This window comes from Stegodyphus dumicola, chromosome 2 (assembly GCF_044657685.1).
Source record: "Stegodyphus dumicola isolate Sdum_Otavi_A_Nest chromosome 2, ASM4465768v1".
In the NCBI taxonomy this organism is placed as follows: domain Eukaryota; kingdom Metazoa; phylum Arthropoda; class Arachnida; order Araneae; family Eresidae; genus Stegodyphus; species Stegodyphus dumicola.
Window position 1 is genome coordinate 214,668,260 of NC_140769.1, and position 19,206 is coordinate 214,687,465.

At 29.5% G+C, this 19,206-nt stretch overlaps 1 protein-coding gene across 6 annotated transcripts in view; it reads left to right on the forward strand.

The window, feature by feature from the left end:
• LOC118197968 (sterol O-acyltransferase 1-like) overlaps nt 1-19,206 on the forward strand; it is a 156,245-nt gene that overhangs the window by 118,333 nt on the left and 18,706 nt on the right. For all 6 annotated transcript variants that reach the window (XM_085811734.1, XM_085811735.1, XM_085811736.1 and 3 more), the window contains 7 exons: nt 1,950-2,080; nt 2,210-2,272; nt 5,442-5,549; nt 10,194-10,345; nt 12,733-12,860; nt 15,962-16,037; nt 17,055-17,157. In XM_085811734.1, coding sequence (XP_085667860.1) covers nt 1,950-2,080; nt 2,210-2,272; nt 5,442-5,549; nt 10,194-10,345; nt 12,733-12,860; nt 15,962-16,037; nt 17,055-17,157 — 761 coding nt within the window. The remainder of the gene's footprint in view (nt 1-1,949; nt 2,081-2,209; nt 2,273-5,441; nt 5,550-10,193; nt 10,346-12,732; nt 12,861-15,961; nt 16,038-17,054; nt 17,158-19,206) is intronic.

Genomic DNA, 19,206 nt, shown 5'->3' on the forward strand with positions numbered 1-19,206 from the left:
ATTTAATTAGATCAACTTGTGTCTCTTCATTTTAAAGTAATGTATATAGTTTAAATCTGAATACTTTGGGGCCATCAAAATAGATCCCAGAATTCACTGATGAATTTGTGATAGCCAGGATCGAAGTCTGGCATTTTTCGCCCTGCTGCAATCTCTGAGGTTACTAAATTCTGCTGCTCGGTGCTTTGCTTAGTTCTAAAGAATTTGGCGTCTCTAAATTCTACTTTGTGCCGGCTCTGGCGCCAGATTTGCTGATATCTTCGCATGATGGAACTTAATACTATACTGCTGGTTTAAGCCTCCGGATAAATGACATACATGAAAAAATACAAATGATCTGCAATGAAATTTGTGCGTCTCATTTCTTTCAAAGAAGACGGCTGTTGCACTAACGATTTTTACAAATATCAATAAAATATACTTCCTCATGACTAATCTACCACCAACTAACACAGCACTTTCATTTCGTTTGGCGAAATGTATTTGTAGGCAGTTCCACTAACAAAATGCACAGGAATTTCTGACAGAATTCATCCATGGACAAGTTTACCTCTAGTTTGTACTATCTTTTTACTGACAGAATGAGTCAACAGTCCCATAGATGCAAACGAAATGAAAATAATATGACATTAATCATTTACGGATCATAGTTAAATTCTCTGAGTCACCTAAAGCATATAACACCTTGACGTTTCAGTGGTTCTCCTGTCAGCCGACCTGTTTTACATATCCCATAGACAGCAGTATAAGATGTATACTTCATTGATCGACAGTTTGAGCACTTTACTGACATCTGATTAGCGGACATAATCCTTTTCTTTAAACGATTGGTTACTGTAGTCGCCTGCTGTTTCCATGTGCATACGAGGCTTGTTCAGCATATTAAACACAATCTTTTACCCCTGTTGTCTCTTTAGATAAACGTCCCATTTTTCTGATCCTTACAATCTGCTTATTATCAAATGATAAATGACGCCTGCAAACCCAAGTTTATGAACCGAATAACTATTGCTAAGTGATATTCGGCTGGATGAGAGAAGTAGCTTAAACTTGTTTCTAATATTTTGGCGCTTCACTTTGCTTATGTTACATAAATTATCAACGTGCAATATTAATACATCAAGGTGCTCAAAATTTTTGAGAAATGCTCGAAATACAGTTCTCACCTTGGAAATAAACTCCATCGGAATACGCACTTTCTCTAACGCTGCTGATATTTCTGGAAGATTTAGTAGAATGCCTTTTTTGTACCTTTCACGGATTAGAGTGAATTGTTGAAATTCTTGACCTTTCTAAATTGTATCACTTTGAAAAACAGCTGAGTCAGATGAGGAGAAATAAAGTGGTTGTGGTTTGGCAAGGAACTATTTCTAATTTAAAAAGAAAAGTTTCTTTGTTCAAAATACGATATAGCGTTGAATGGTTAAATTGTATGTTTTAACTACATTTGCATCATGACACGAACTACACTATCATTGAACTGATGTCATTTCATATATTTCTTCATTAAAGAATTGGCTAATGCCCCTCTAAGAGCCAAATTTAGTTGTTGCAAATTTCATGCAAGTGGCATGAATTTTGTGTGATTATTTTTAACCAGAGAGCTAGCTTATAGTCTGTTACTTTAAACTAGGCACTTCAAGGTCGCAACGTCTTCATCATCATCATCGTATTAAAGGAATTTTAAGTATGGAAACTTGATCAACTTCCACAGCAGTCGTTATCATCGTTACGAGGGAGGATGGCCTTGAAATGCCGAATCTAAAGTAACAATATAAGTGGTGCTATGTTCGCATTTTATGTTCCTTATTACCACATTTATTGATTCGAATTTATACTAGGTAACATGCTATCTAAAAATCAATGTAATTAAAGAATATCTCATATGTGAAATTAATAGAATAATAATTATAAATTTATGTTAAATTTTTAATGAATTTTATATCTAGGCTTTGAGAAGTGATATTTTAAAAGACGTTGATACCAAATTGTTTAAAGCCATTGACAGCTTAGTAATGGAGCTGGAACTCAAGCAAAGAAAGACAAAAAATGGGATAACTACTAAGCAGCTATATCATAAGTAATTTACATTTTTTGCTTTAAATTTCTAATGCTTTTTTTTTTTTTTTGACAGCTGTTATTTTTGTATCAGCAGTTTATATTTTCATGTCATGATATAAATTTCTATATTAATTTTCTTTCCCCATAGAGATACTGAGAAACCGAAGGAACTGCCTCCAAAAGAATTTGTATTAAGAAATTCTACCCTAACGTATGTTCCTATTTTATGATTTGAATTATCAATAAATAACTTGCTATTTTTTAAAGGTTATCTAACTAGCATTTTCTCCTGCTTTGAATTCCTGTCCAGTTAAATTTTGATAAATGTAATAAATCGCATGCATTGATAAACCTCTGACATAGAATCCCCCCCTTTTTGCGCATGCGTCTCTCTTATCGATGTGTTAACTTACGGGGCTTAATTCTTCCTTATAATCTCATATAACATCTCATAATATAAGGCTCATCCAGAAAGTAAGTATGGTTTATATATTTAAAAAGATTAGCAATTTGTTTGCATTTGTATTTTATTAGAGAAAAATCTACACACCTTAAACTACTTTTTGACATATTTATGATGTGAATTAAGGTATGTGTCATATTTTGGCACTAATTAAAAGATATCGGCTGCTGCTACCTGAACCAGTTCTGAATGTTTACCTTGATCTCATCATCACTTGCAAAGTGCTTGCCGGCAAGAAGTTTCTTGGAATCAGTAAACAAATGGAGAAAGTCGGATGTTCAGTCAAACGAGTTTCGAACAGTCGAAATAAAAAGGTGGTTCGGACTATAAAAAAGATGACAAAATTGTTCCCAGCAAAATGAATCAAGCAGCATCGTCGCTACGCATGCGGTATGTGATCGTACATCGTAATGTATGAACAGAGTACCAAAAGTCAATAGTCCACGTCTTTTTGTTCTGTATCGCGTACCATAATTTCTTCAATGTCTCACAGTATAAGTTCGTGTTGATTGTTGTGCTTAGTTCCATCCAGTCCACAAACAAAGTTCCTTGATTGCCTAAAAGACGGTGTACCTGATTTTTCTTGAAGAAAGAGGTGGCTTTGCTTTCTTGGGTTTCGGGGAACCAGTATGCTGCTATTCCAGTGTCTGATGTTTCGTTTCAGGTGTCTCAACAAAATCCATGTTTTATCGTCCATGACAATCCTTTTCAAAAAATCATTTCCTTCTGTCGCCTAACGCTGCAAAAATTCCAAGACTGCTGGCATGTGTTTCCGTTTTTGAACATCCGTTTGTGTTTTCGGTACCCATCGGGAATACAGTTTTTTTTTGTAGTGCAAATATTCAGTCATAATTTCGTGTAATAAGGATCATGAAATTTTTGAAAATGCATTGATAAATCAGAAATCGTGAATATCTTAAGTTTCACTTATCTGACAATAAATTTCCCGAGGTCGAACATTTCTTGCATTCAGAAACTTACTAAAGACTCTTATTTCACAGCTGGCGGGCTGATCTATTGTTTTAAACATTATTACCAACGGATAATGACTTCAAATGCTATCGTAAACAAACAAAGTGGCTAGGCCAATTCGTTCTCGAGCTGAACGATGTAACTATGCATGCGCGACCTTTGTAGTGACTTTCGTGCGCGGGCGATATGCGCAAACGGTGCGTACATTCTAGATCAGCTTAGTACACTCCCATATCTTAATGCCACGTTATAAAAATAACATTCCCATATAATCTCCATCGATTTCCATAATAATAATAATAACAATAATAATCTCTTATGATACCCATAAATAATAATATACAAATTCCCTATGTTAGTTGATGTAAATATATTTTCTTTCTCTCTCTCTGAACTTTTTTTTAAAGGAAGAAAATTCATCATCTTATTTACAACAGACCTCTCATCCTTTACAAAGAGGTTGCTAAATCTGCATTAAATTTCCACTGAAATTCTTACGTTTCAGAAATTTTATATAACTAACTCCTATTTTATTCTAAAGATCATCAGTCAGGTCCATATTTGCCATTTAGAACAAAGAACAGATATTAAATAATTATCAAAATTAGAGCAAACTAATGCAGATATAAATAATTAGAAATATTCAAATTTTTATTTCGTCTGTCAAATTCTTTTTTTAATCTCTTATGACATTGTTTCTGAAGAAGGGGGGCCTATTTCTCAGAATTAAAGTTAATTCTACTTAACTCTAACGTATTTCCAGTTTTAGGTTTTTTTTTTTTTTTTTTTTTTTGAGAATTTTAAAACACTGCTGTTGTAATTATTCATGAATGAAAAAATTTGATGTTGTTTAGCCATTGGGAAAGTGATAAATTAAGTCTTTAGAATTTGTGTAAACTTTATTTTTGAATTAATTGGTTGTTACAATTTAAGAAAATTTAATCATTTATTTGTCACTCCTTTAAAATGCAAATATTTGTCTTGGCCTGCATTTTTTAAAATAAGTATGTATTTTCATGAAATTACTTATTTATTCCGATTACTTTATGTCTGTTGCATTGCCCCTAAAAGTTCTAAAATCTTGAATTTGGGCAAAGAATATGTATATAGACTTTCTTTGATTTGAGTTTGCAATTTTTTCATTTCAGTATATCCTTTGAAGTACTGAGAAAATATTTATTGTTAAAATAAAAATTATTTCCATTATACTTTTGTGTATTACTCAGCATTGCATATATACCTACAAGTTAATATAGTAACTTACAAGGCAATACTATTTTTGTAGTATAATATACTATAAAATAATTATTGATTACTATGTAAAATTACATAATTTTAAATAGTTATAATTTGTAAAATTATCATCAATAAAATTTGCATAAAGTATGTACTGCAACAATAAAATTATTTGCATCCTGTACTTGCATGCTCTGTCTTATTGAATGTTACAATTATTATGTTCATTAAAATATTTTACATGCTTAATAGAATAATTAAAATTATTTGCATTGTTCTGTATGGAATATCTAATTGAGCAGTATTATTAAATAACTTTTTCTTTGAAATATAATTCAAATTCTTTTTGTCCTGATTAATAATCAAATATATGTTGATTGCAAGTTATTTGCCTTCAAATTATTCGGTTTCATAACCATATTATAAATATTGACCTAAGATGGCATTTTATTTTTGCTTTAGTTTTGTATCAGAATTTGCATGAAACTGAATTACAAAATTTGTCTGTTTGACTGATTCAAACACATAAATTGAGAATTCTTTTACTGTGTATGAAGAATAATAAATAAAAAAAAGCATAAATTTATGCCAATTATTAAGATTTAAAAAAATATACACAATTTTCACTTGTTAATAGAAAAGTTGTAAAATTGTAAAATAATTATTAGAGAGAACTTTTTCATTATTCACAACTTATTTTTATTTTCAGAAATCTGTGGGAAGTATCCCATCTCAGTTCTGTGTACAACATCTGCCTTGCTATTTTCCTTCTTATGTATCTGAATATCACTATATTTTATTCTTTGGATTCTCAGAAGTAAGAATTAAATACTTTTCTTTGGATAATATATTGATCTGCATTATTCTCGGTATTGTTCTGTTATCGGGACCAGACTCAGAAATGTACGAATGTATGTATATATTATATGTGTATATGTTACCATTAAATGTATAATTCAGTTATTTCATAGAATAACTAAACAAGTCGGTTAAAGTATATAATAGATGAAAAATTTCATATTTTACCTAGTTATCCTATGAAATAACTAATCATAGACCGTTAAAGTGAAAAATAAACAATTTCAAAGTTATTTTATAAATTAATTTATCATAAATAGCTAAAATCTCTTGAAAAATGCATTTTATCCCTATTGTGGATTAATTGATAAATAATAAGGAAAAGCAGATGATATAATTTATTATTGCTCATATTGCTAACATTAGTTAAACAGAAAGAAAAAAAAAAAAAGAATATATTGCAGAAATAGTTATATTTAAATATTGTATGAAAATAAAAATACATGATGGGAAGAAAAACTGTTGCTTCATGAAAACATCGTGTAAACGTTTTCAAACAAAATTGTAAGAGAATATTAATTTAAATTTTATGAAATACCTTTATTTTACTTTTCATTATTTATTAGAGCAAGAATTGCTGTGATGTCACTTTGAATTGCATTGCATATTATTTTTAAACAAGCACACTTTCTACTATTACACATTTTTTTACACGAGCACTTTCTAAATCCTTTTCCAATGCCACAACTTTGAGCTTTTGCAACAGATCGAAGCGTTGTGTCAATATTTGGAACTTCTTCAATGAAAATTAATTCTTGCTCGCACATACTGAACTGAGTGTTTTATTCCGCCATCTGTTGTTCCTAACTGGAAAAATCCTTCCCCAGTATTTTTCATAACGACAGCTAAACAGATCTTGCGTCTCCTCTATCTCTATCAACTTCAGGGACTGGAATATGAACCATAGTGCCTAGAGATGCCTCAGAATAAGATTTTCCAGACAATAATTTCATTTTCATAGCTTGAATTTCCAAGCATTCTTTAGCTCCTTGTCTTTCATTCTCAATATTTATTTTATTTAGGCACAAGCTATAGACTTTGTGTTCAATTTTATCTTCTGTGTAACAGACTTCTAAACATGAAACGTGGGTTGGCTGCTCACATTTACAACAAAATAAGCTGCTTCAGCAATTTTTTGAATACACAACACACAATTCTACAGTGTTATTCAGGGATGTATCTTCATAACGCTCAAAAGGCACTTTTACAGTTTTATTCAAAGATGCTTCTTCAGCAAAACCAGCATCGTCTTCACTTTCAGAACATTCAGTTAGAGCTGTTAAGGCGTTTTCAAACTGTTGTTCATCCTCTACTGCATCAAACTCTTTTAGAATAACATTTGTGGATAGTCCAACACTAGGAACACAGCCAAGCACAGCCTCGTAAGGCATTCTCTTTATACCAGAATGAAGTGTCCTGTTTTTCATAAACTGAATAAATTTAAGGCCATGACTCCATGAAGTAGATTGGTTGTCTTGCATCCAAGTTATTAACATGTTTTCGACGTCTTTGTTGGCCCCCTTGATGTTACCTTGACTCTGTCTGGGTTTGCCATTTATGATCTTAAGTTACAGCCAAATTTTCTTCAAGTCTATAAGTTTATTGCAAAACTCCCTTCCATTGTCTGGTTGTAGTACACATGGGGAACCAAATAAAAAAAATATATTGAGCAAATGCATTGTGACATCTTCTGCTCTTTTTGTTTGTAGAGGTCTTAAAATCACAAACTTCGTCAAATGATCCTGGTAAACTAAAATAAATTTATAGTTTCCATCTGGTTGAGACTGAAAATCTATGAGATCTACTTGACGTCTTGAATTCAGATGTGAAAACACCATGGACTTAACCACAATGCCTTTCTTTCCCATATTTTGTTTTTGCTGAAAAGGTTCAGAAACACTCAAAAACAGCTTTATGTCATTCTGACTAATGTTTTTATATCAAAGATTCAGTTCTTTTATCATGCAATCTCTACCACCATGTCCAACAGAAACATGTATTTCATATAAAATATCAAAAAGCATGTCACTTGAGCAATAAAACATCACATCAGGTTTTTGCATCTATTACTGGCACAATTAACTTTTCTACTCCTTGAATTTCAAGGATATCAATGCTGGAGTAACCATTAGTCTTGTGGTACTTTTTTCTATGTTGTTTTAGCTCTTGTTGTTTCTGCTATCAAAGTTATTAATTTTCCCCGAGTAAGTTCAGCATTGTTTTTCTTTGTCCTATGCTTATTCAATAAAGATTCAGCTCTCTCTTTCATTAAATCTTTCTTATTTAGAGGTTGGTCTCTCATTTTTGCAGAAATCATTGCTTGAAAACAGGTTTAAAAAATGTTTGTTAATAATCCAAAATGTAAAATGCTAACATAAATACACCATCTAAATTCTATGTCTAAAAGCAACAGAATAAAGCATAGCATACACACACACATACATCATAGCAAAGCAGCTATAATTGGTTCAGAGCTAACTAAAAACAGCTAGAACTGGTTCAAAGAACTTTCGAGTGCCGTATTTTATACCTTAATGATCAAGTAATCATTATTCTATAGAAGAATACCCAGTTAAATAGTAGAATTCAATAATTTTATATACTTTAACTGACTTGTCTAGTTATTTCATGAAATACCTAGTTATTCTATGAAATAATGGATTTTACACTTTAACAGTAACATACATCCATACATGAACACATCCATCCATATATACATGCATACATACATTCTGGATCCGATCCTGATAACAGAACAGTACCTTATTCTCTGTATAATTTCTGTTTAACAAAAATACCATTAGTATTATAATTTCGATGATTAAACATGTCTGAATATGTTATGTGGATATTAAAGTTTATTTGATATACCTTGGTATCTGAAAAACTATTTTGAAGATTTTTTGCAATTCATGTTTTGGAATAAGTTTTTGATAGTTTTATAATTTTCACTATTATTAATAAGTTTTGATAATATAAACAGTCACATATAATACACTTTTCAAATTTGATAAATAGTTTTAGTTATGTGATTTATTTGGCACAGTTTTCTTGGGGGTTCATTAAACCATTTATTTTTGTTGTGTCATTATAGTATTATCATTATTATCATTGGGATCATTTAGTATTCATTTGGTATGAATTCGTGATTATTTTAGTATTTGCTATGAGTAAATTCCAGCTGTGAAATTTCAATCAAAGAATTAATCAGGACTACAGTCTCAGTAGTAAGTCTCACATGTTTAACTTTACATTTATTTAGTTCATCATAAATAAAAAACAATTCATAAATTCTATTTTTGTAATATTTTTAATAGCAAGATTTGGCAGCAGTATCACATTTATTTTGTTCTACAATTAAATTGATAAATTAGAACCTGAAAGAGTGAATGTTAGAAAATTATAAAAGGCGATGAATGTGCATTTTAGAAATCCTCAGTTTATTAGTATTTTTTTATATTTTTAATGCTGAAAGTGCATTTCTTTTAAATATATAAATATGTAACATAAACATACAGACATGGGGAATTGTAACATAAATATACAGACATAGGTAACATAAACATACAGACATAGGTAACATAAACATACAGATATACAAATTGGCCGGGATATTTCATTTCAAAATTCAGGATTTTTGCAGTCGCTTTCAACTTGCCTTCAAAATTTGTTAAGTAGATTAATTAATTCAAGGTGTATGTTTTGCATTTAATAATATTCAGTGATACTCCTTTGTGATTTGTTGTCTTGTTTTAGCAGAGTGCAAGCTTTTAATAGGACAGGTCTTAATTTTTTTAATTAGTGTTTAAAATTCCTTAATTTAAAATTTTGTTTCATTTGGTATACCAAAATGATTTTCAATCAAGTATTTCATGAGTTTTCAAACTCTAAAAATACACTATTAATATTCTCTTGAAGTTTTATTAAGACTTATAAACTGATATTCATACAAAGAAAATTTTTTAGCCTAGATATATTTTTAATTTATGGAAATAGTGTTACAACTTGCCTATGTGCCAATACTGAAGCCTACCAGTATTTTCTAAATAACAAATTATATAAAATCTGGGAGTAAGATTTTATTTTTGAAAAAGTTATACCAATTGACACATTTTATCATAAACTGCACAGGAATGCTTAATTTATGAACATCAAAAACTTTTTTCATAAACTGATATTTTATTTTTGTCTCTGTACAAATGCAAACATTTCACTCTCCAGTTTGTGTAATCTGAATATGAGCTTTAAATAGATCAGTCAATCTCTGTCATTCTTTTATATCTTTTAAATTTATTCTTTATAATGAATATAAATTTTTTTGACTTCATTAACATTTTGAAAATTTTTAAATTAAAAAATGCAAAGATAATAATATTTGCATCATTTAAAACATTTTTATAACTGTACGTGTATGTCTAGTACCAATTGTTGTAAAAATAAAGGTCTCATAACGACTTTTGTAGACATGGAATATTATTAAAAAAGGCTAATAATCTAAATTTTTTATAAATTTTGATGATTATTCTGATTTAAAATTTGATTTTGGCATATTTTTGGTAGATGACTTCTATTTATATATAGTCTTAAAATTATGCTTTTTCAGATTGAAAAAGGATTTATCAGTTGTATTATGGACATTTGGCAAATTTCACATATATGCTGCCACTTGGTTTGGAATGATGTTTTCTATAATTTTCTTGCTTTATCCTATTTTTCGATTCTGGGCTAATACACGATTGTTTGTTTGGAAGAAAAGTAAGTGGTTTTGTTCATGTATTAATAAAAGTTTTATGAATATGTTTTAGAATAACTGCAAGATCAACAAATGAATATGTGAAAGTTAGTATTAGGTACTTATCTTACTCACTGTACAGCCATTCAGAGGGGGCAGTTAAAATTTTTTTTTTATATAATATATTACAAAAACGTATTGCATTGATGACTCTCAGACTATCCATGTTAGAGATAAAATGAGTAACTTCAATGAAAGTCAGTTCATGAGTGCTCCAATTTGAGCAGCAAACCATATCTTCCAAGAAAATTATACTCGATAAAAATACCTGAAGATGCTCATATGAACGTGCATATCATTCACATGATGGGTTAAGTCAAAAGACTGAAAGATATCAATGAGAACATTCCAGATCAACATTTAGCAGCACTTTTATTAGTTTCAATTCCAAAATCATACAATGATCTCATAATTGACCTAGAAGCCAGAGAGGAAAGTATTTTCGTAAAAACAAAACTCTCTCATGAATGTAAGAGAAGACTAAAGCAACAGGTAGATTAAATTTCTAATTCTTCAATGGCATTTAAATCTGCAATAAATGGAAAAAATTCTAATAATAATATGTCATGGAAATTCTATACCCCCTTTTTTTTTTAACCCTTTGACGGCACGGTCGTCGTGCCTTGAAACCACCAATTTTCGAATTTTTTTCTCCTCTTTCTTCCAAAATTTTTGAGTGAAAATCAATTGATTACTGATTGTTTACCTCTAAATAACACAAAATGACTACAGAATCATACATGTTTTAGGTCTTAGTACTTCAAATCGGATGCCTTTTAAAATTCTGTTTTCAATGAGACAAAATAACTTCCTTTTATTAATATAAACAATTTAAATTTCAAAAGTTAGTCATCGCACATCATGATTTCTATCATAAACAATAAAAATAGAAATAATTAAACTGCATTTATAAAAAAAAAAAAAAAAAAAAAAACCTCTATATGTATGGCATTTGCTTTGCGGTTTCAGGGTGCGACCACTGCGCACTAGAGCATTGTGTACACAATGCACTAGAGGCTCGGTGGTCGCACATTGAAATCACTGCTCTTCACAATGGTGTTTGCTTACTTCTCAAATAGGAATGTTTATTTTTACCCGGATATAGGTAAGGGGTTTTAAAGCCACACAGTTATTTTATTACTAAACAATACATGCACCTGCCAGGAAAAAGGTCTTTCTTTTCCGGAGACTTTTTTCTGCTTTGATCGAAGCTTTGATTGCCAGCATTTAAAAAATAAAAGATAAAAATATGTAGTATTTATTCAATTTTAGGATGCTTCCTTTAATTTCATTATCATTAATAGAAAATTGATTCTAGGCAAATGTAGTATTAAAATGTACCTAGTAATTTTTTTACTAATCAGCTTGAGTTTGTTAACAAATAGGGTAAGTTCACATATCTACCCATTGTTCCACAAAGTCGCCAATCATCGGGGATTACTTTTTTGCCGACCTAACAAATACAAACAAGTATTTTTTTTAAAATGAGAATGCACTGAAAATTATATAATAAAACAGCAATGAATTATCAAAATTAAAAATGCAAAAAACATTCAAAATTAAATGCTCAAATTAGTCAAAACAAACATTCATAATGAAATGCTCAAAATTTCGTAAAGCAGTAACAAACTAATTAAATTAAAAACACAACAAATATCCATATTAAAATTTACCTTTTAGCAAACTCCACAGATTCATAATGAATCTTAATAAGAAAAAAAAAAAATTCACACAAAGTAGAAATCATAAATATAACCCTCCAATTTCAAAATAGCATGCACCACATGCTGGGATAGTGCAATGCAACCATTAGTGGGTTGCCAGATAAAAGTACTCGTTTATTATATCTTAGGTTGCTTACTCTGGTGATGTAATATGTTGCCGATGATTCTTTTCACTGCTGGGCAGATAATGGGAAACTACCATAAAAATTGTTTCTGTTGTAGTAATATAAAAAAAATTAATTTACTTTGGAATAACTGGTATTTTTGATAAATCTTCAGTTTCAAAGTGCACACTTTTTTCCCGACAACACTTTATAAAGGAAAAAATATCTTGAAATTAAAGAAATTAGAAACTTTAAAATTTAAACATGTTTTAGTGATTTAAACATATTATTAAAATTATTTAAATTCACTGTTCAAAAGTAACTTATGTTATAATTACTAATTTGAGATAAATTTTTTAAAAAAAATTAAAATGCAAAGCTCCTTTAGCCTTGGTTATTGATCAATAATCTGTGATATTTTTATATAAAACATTTTAATGAGTTTTAATTAAATTCTTAATTAAATCTCTGTGTTTTACTATGCATAAAGAAAACTTATCTCATTCTTTTAATAATTCTTAGGACTGTATGATTCAATATTTTGCTTCTTCTTTGTCATATATCAATTTGGGTTGCTGCTGATACCAGCCAGAATAATTGTGTCTTATAATTTACCACCAGTTTCCTCTTTCATCATACTAGCTGAGCAGGTATACAATTTTTGGTTACTAAAAATTTTGATACATGCATTTATATTCACTTTATTTTGCTTATATACATATATATATGTGTGTATGTCATATAATATATATGTAAGATAAAAAAATGTTAATCAAAATTATAATTTAAACTAACGGTAAAAATTTAATTCTCCCTCTCTATTCTAAAAATCATAATAATGTCTCTGGATTGTGTCATTTCTTTGCACTGCCTACGCAGTAGATGATGTAATAATTGGGAACTGAAACTTTGTGAATAGGCACGACTAGAGTGTCGAGTGATTGTGGCTACATAGGTCAACTGGAAATAAAAATGGAATTAAAACTGACTCGATTGTCAAATTTTTTAAATAATATGAACTCAACATATTAGCATGCTATGCAATTCAGATTTCTTCCTCTTCAACATGGATCGACTATCTATCCTATCTGGGTATTACGCATTGACGCTGCTCCATCGTTTTCTTGCTGTCATTACATATATCATTAAAAATACAGTAGTGCTTATTATATATATGAAGTTATTCAGCACAAAGCACCTACAAAGAGCTACTACTACACAAACTACCTACAAACAATTTACAAACTATATATTATAGTTACTAAATTGTTATGACTTGGAAATTTAAAAGTTTTGTAGAAGCTTTTTTCTATAATTAATTACATGCCTTTTTATTTAAACTACTTTTATTAATTTTTACAGATTGTGATCTAATTTACTTGCATATTAAAAAAGTAAAATATTATTTCTGTTTAAGAAATAATGCTTATAAATGAATTTATTATCAAATTTTAAAATTTAACATTTTAAAATTCATTAATAAATGCTTCATGTCATAAAGTTTATAATGTCATCTGACACATTGTAAATTTATATTACTAGCATGCATTTGTTACCTTTTCTAGCTAATCAGAATCAAATATATAATAAAACCTATCTACATACCTCACAACACAAACACTTTTAGCAAATATTTATCTTTCCAGTTTGTGTATTAGAGAGTTGCTTAGTTGTGGATATTTTATGGCAGAAATACTCCAAGTTGTTTAAAAATTTTGTTTGCGTACACATTGAATTTTAATTTGTCGAATAATAATTATTCAGCAATAAAAGTTCACATATACATATAATTATGTGATATGAACTTGAATGATCTTTGTATGATTAATTATTTATTTAATCTGAAGTGTTAATCCATTACAGAGCATTCTATGAAAATTTAACTAGTATTTATTATGTAAATATTTCCAATTTGCTTTAAATCTATTAAATGGTACTAAGTTAATTCACACAGTTATATATATATATATATATATATGTCATAATAAAAGCAAAAGGAAAAGACAGAACACTGTAGATGCGTGATTAGACCCATATTGAAGAATATTTTGATTGCGTAGTATGCTAGTAATGCTAACTTGGTAATATCTAAAGAACTTGGCAGTCGAGGCAGTTTTAATTCCATTTTTGTTTGCAACTGATATTTGTGGCCACAATCACTTGGCACTCTAGTCGTGCCTTTCCACAGAAGATTTACATTTTTGATATTGTTGAGATAGAAAGCAAGCCAGCGAAACTACATCTTAGCACAGTAGAGAGCAAAAGCTGAAGTGCGTTATTATGAAAGATGGAAGAATGCAAAGAGAAACGTTTTGGTTTCCAACGGCATTTTCAGTTCTTAATTATTACGTCATCAGAGTTGTGCGGACCATAGAGTGATCTAGAAATGACGCAATGCAGAGAAGTTATTACGATTTTAGAATAGAGAGGAAGAATTAATGTTTATAATTATATTATAATTCTGATTTATATAATTTTATCTTATATATATATATATAAGAACTTTTTAACAAAATAATATATATATATAATTGAAAAAGAAATTGTAAAGCTAACAAGTAATTAGACGTAAAACCTATTTGGTCTTAAAAAATTTTTGCGCATAATGCTGCAAAAAGATATGAAATAATAAATACTGTTTCTACCTACTACTATTATATATATATATATATTAATTACTAATTTTATTTGTATCATGTTTGAAAGTATTTTGTTAAAATGTTTTCTTCTTGGGATTTTATTAGTATAAAATTTTTAGAAAATTGTGAAATGTAGCGAAATTAACCTAAAAACATAAAATTTAGAATAATTAATTAAATATTAACTCAATATATTTTGCATCAAAATTGCATTATGAAAACTTCTTTGTTTTGCTTATTTTAAAATTGGTTACTATGTAAATAGCTACATTGAGTTTTATTCTTTGTGGAATATGTTTGTTCTTGCATTAGCGTTTCATTGTTTTGCTATCTGTGTTATTAAACCTGTGAAAAGCAGGTTGAAAGGAGTTGTTGAAAAGAGTACATTCATCAAGGATTTTCTATGAGAACATTTATTTTCCCATAGAAAACACTACATAAAAGATAATTCTCTCAAGACCAGATATCTTCACAAACTATGCTATAATCAGTCTTTTAATTTTCTGTTTCCATGCTTGTCTTTTTGGTGCTTAGTTCATGATTAACTACTAAGATCAAGTTTCCATTGAGTTTACTGCTCTTAAATTTTTTAGCTCTGTGTCCCAAAAGGATAAATTAAAATTAACTTTACCAATTTAAGCCACGGATTAAAAGTAAGAGGAAAAATTTCATTTGACATTGTTTTTGGGAAAAAAAAAAGGAAATTTACTGTATTGAATTTTGGGAGTTTAAATGTCGAATATGTGTGTCAGCAATATATGATTGAAATGATTTCCAGAAAAAATTAGCCTATTTTGGAAGTAATTAATTGATTTTTTTTATAGATCCAAATACTTCCAACAGTTTTGAATTGAATGTGATAATTTTTGTATTTGTCCAATTTTCTTTTGAAATTTTTAAAAATATTTATGTATATAATCTAAAAAGATTTTACTAGTGCTTTTGAGAAGGATTGGTATTGCATGACACTTTGAAACATAAAATTAGATAAAAACATATTTTCAGGTTTCACTTCCATTTTATACTAAATTTTATCTTATTACATCTCATGTATTCATAAGCTAGTGTATTTTTCTAGAAATAATATTTTATCATTTTAACTATTTATTTAGGCTAGGCTGATGATGAAAACACATGCATTTGTTAGAGAAAATGCTTCCCGTGCATTGAGATACAAGCCTCATCAAGGTTTGATTTCAGTTTTTTGCAATCATATTGTTTTACAGTTTACAGTAATGAATATTTTTATTAGATTTCAGGCTTTATAGCAATATTTATATTTCAAGCATTGTTTTTATACATGACCTTCTTAGATAAAGTTTCATAAAATATCACAGTGAATTTATGAAAATACTTTTAATTCTTTGGGTATTCTTATAGGTATCTAGGTTCTTCAAGTATAAAATATTTTACTTCTCTTAGTATAAATATTTTAGTTAATAGTCTTCATATAGCTAACTTCTAATCTGTTACAAAAATTTAAAAATTTAGTTTTCATAACATAACTTTAATTTTTTATAACACATAAAGAGAAAATGTTTGTTTTGAGAATAACTGTTGATTTTAGAGATGATAAAGTTAATGAACTTTAACTAGAATTCAATATTAATATAGCATAAATTATTTTACTGTTGTTTTGACCAGGGGCGTAGCTAGAGTTTCCAGCGCCTGGGGGACAACTGAAGAATTTGCACCCCTTTCTGTGTGCCAAGAATGGAAAACATTCCATTAAAAAATTTTGTAGCATCAGTTTGGCGCCCCTTGGATGCTGCGCCCGGGGACAGATGTACCCCCTTGCCCCACCCTAGCTACACCACTGGTTTTGACAATAGTAATTTACTTTGATAATGCATGGAAAATTCAGTTACAGCTAATGAATGACCTGTTTCAGGAATCAGTTTTCTCAACATTTTGAAGTGAAAGAAAGAGTAAATAACATACCATTCTCTGCTCAAAACTAACTACTGTAATCAAATATTTTACTGTAGTTAAATTCCTAATTCATATTTTGAATTTTGACATGATGTTTAATTGATTTCAAATATTCTAATATTTGACTAAAAATGTAATTTTATTTATGCATTAATTTGAATAGTGCCATTTAGAAATTAAAAATTGTACTCATTATAATAGGAATTATCTGTGATTTTTGTTGAAATTAGTATAAAATTTGTAAAAAAAAAAATATCTTGTATTTAATTTCAGATGGTGATAAAGATGAAGAAATTTCCAAACCTTGTCCAGAAGTACAAAAATTAATATATTTCTTATTTGCCCCAACTTTAGTGTATCGGGATCATTATCCACGGTATGTATTGTTTAAATATTATAATTTTGGTTGGACAAGTCATGGCTTTATGTGTATTTAAAAGTTGAAAATGAAAGTCTGCAGCATATCTGAAGGAATTTTGTTTTTCTTCTGTCTTTAGAGTATCACTGATTTCGATCGTTAAGTTATGCACAAGCTAAACAGTTAATGTAAAATTCATTACAACATTTTAGCCAGATACGAGTGCTCGGGTTGTGCTAAAGCAGTGCAACATGTTCAAATTTGCATGAAACTCACCTGGGTTTGGTCTAAAGACACCATAATACATGTACTTTCTGCTCAATTTCATCACTTTGTTTGTGTTTTCTGAAGACCATTTTCGTCTCAATGACCTTAGGAATTACCAAGTTCTGTGTTCATTCTTATATGTGTATCACTGCTTTATGGCTTGGTTATTACTTTCTTGTTACAGTGTTTACTTTATCGTTCGTACTTGTAGAATTTTTAAAATCATGATTATTGTTTGAAGAAAAAGTTATGCAGCTGCTTTTAAGCTTTTGGGCAATGAAGAAAGCACAGTCAAAAGTCTTTAATCTGGACGTCCATAATCCAGAATAATCCATAATCCGAACCTCAAAGCTACAAACTTTCGGAGCATGCGTAAACGCATGCGCATATACATTTATGTATGCACGTTTAATGTATAACAGACGGTATAAGCTAAGCTAAAATTATCTAATTATCTATTTCAGTTAATGTTGCAGATTGCATTGTTCCTTAATCTTCTAATTGGATCTGTCTTATTATTTTTTGCAGACTGTTAGAGCAATTTTATAAAACTAAGCTTGAACTTTCGATTATGTCAAAAAGAATTTCCGATACTGGAGCTGCCAAAGGATCTACAAAGTGAAAGCATGTTTCGATGTCCATCAAACAAAAAGTGAAATTGCTGCAAAAAATTGGATAAAGGCAAATCCTTTGTTTCTCTAACCATTCGGAAATCTGTTTATCAATTTCATGCTTCTCTGCGGGGGGAGGGGGAGTCGCGGCATGCAATGAACTGGAAGTTGATCTCAGCACTATCCTTATCTTAAGGGCAGATTTTTTTTTATTCGGCTTATAATTCTTTACTAAATGTAGTACTTCATCTGGATGTACTCCGTCTTTGATATGATTTCAATCAAATTCCTCCTCATTATAAATATCATGAATACACATCAAATAGTTTTCTGGTTGCAATTTTCTAATTTCGACTATGCATAATGTATGCTTTATGCATGCGCGCGTTGAAAGAAATGTTGTAAACAAATAAAAATTAAGCTTTTTTTTTTTTTTTTTTTTTTTTTGTGTAAATTTTGATACCCTTTAGATCATAATTGCTCTTTATTTCATAAATTACGGTTTCATATTTTTAATTTTATAATTTCTGCATGCCATCCTACCAGATTTAAACTGATGATCTATAATCCAGAAAAACCGATAATCCGTAATCGCCAAAGTCCCGACGAGTCTGGATTAAAGACTTTTGACTGTAATAGTAATTGGAAATCGGGCTGTAGCTAGAGAATTTCAAGTTCGAAAGAAGTACTCGGTGAAGAAAGTCTGAACAAGAAGAATTAGAGAAAATGCCTAAGAATAAAAGAACTTGTTGAACTGGCATCATAGCCTGGTCTGTTTCAGAAGACCATTAGAAATAGACAATAGGGGAGAGAGAAGGAAGTATCAGTGTCAATAGCTAGAATTTGCCCTCAAGCAAAAGTAATTGCAGAAACAAGTATTAAAAATTTTGATAACCTACCCAGTGTTTCATGAAATGAAATAAATTATCCATCAGGAGGAAAACAAAGATAGCTTTTTTTTTTTTTTTTTATTTTTTATTTTTTTGTATTTGCACATCTGATAATATTTGTTTATAAAAATGTAACTTTTTTTTAACTTTTTAAGTCTTAATATTTAGCGACATTAATGTTTTTCTTAATTGTAAAAGATGGAGCTTATGTATCTGGCATCAGTAGAGAATGTTATGGGTGTCTGCTGTATAATATATTAAGGAAATCTCCAGTGTTGAGGTATATGTTAGCCATGTTC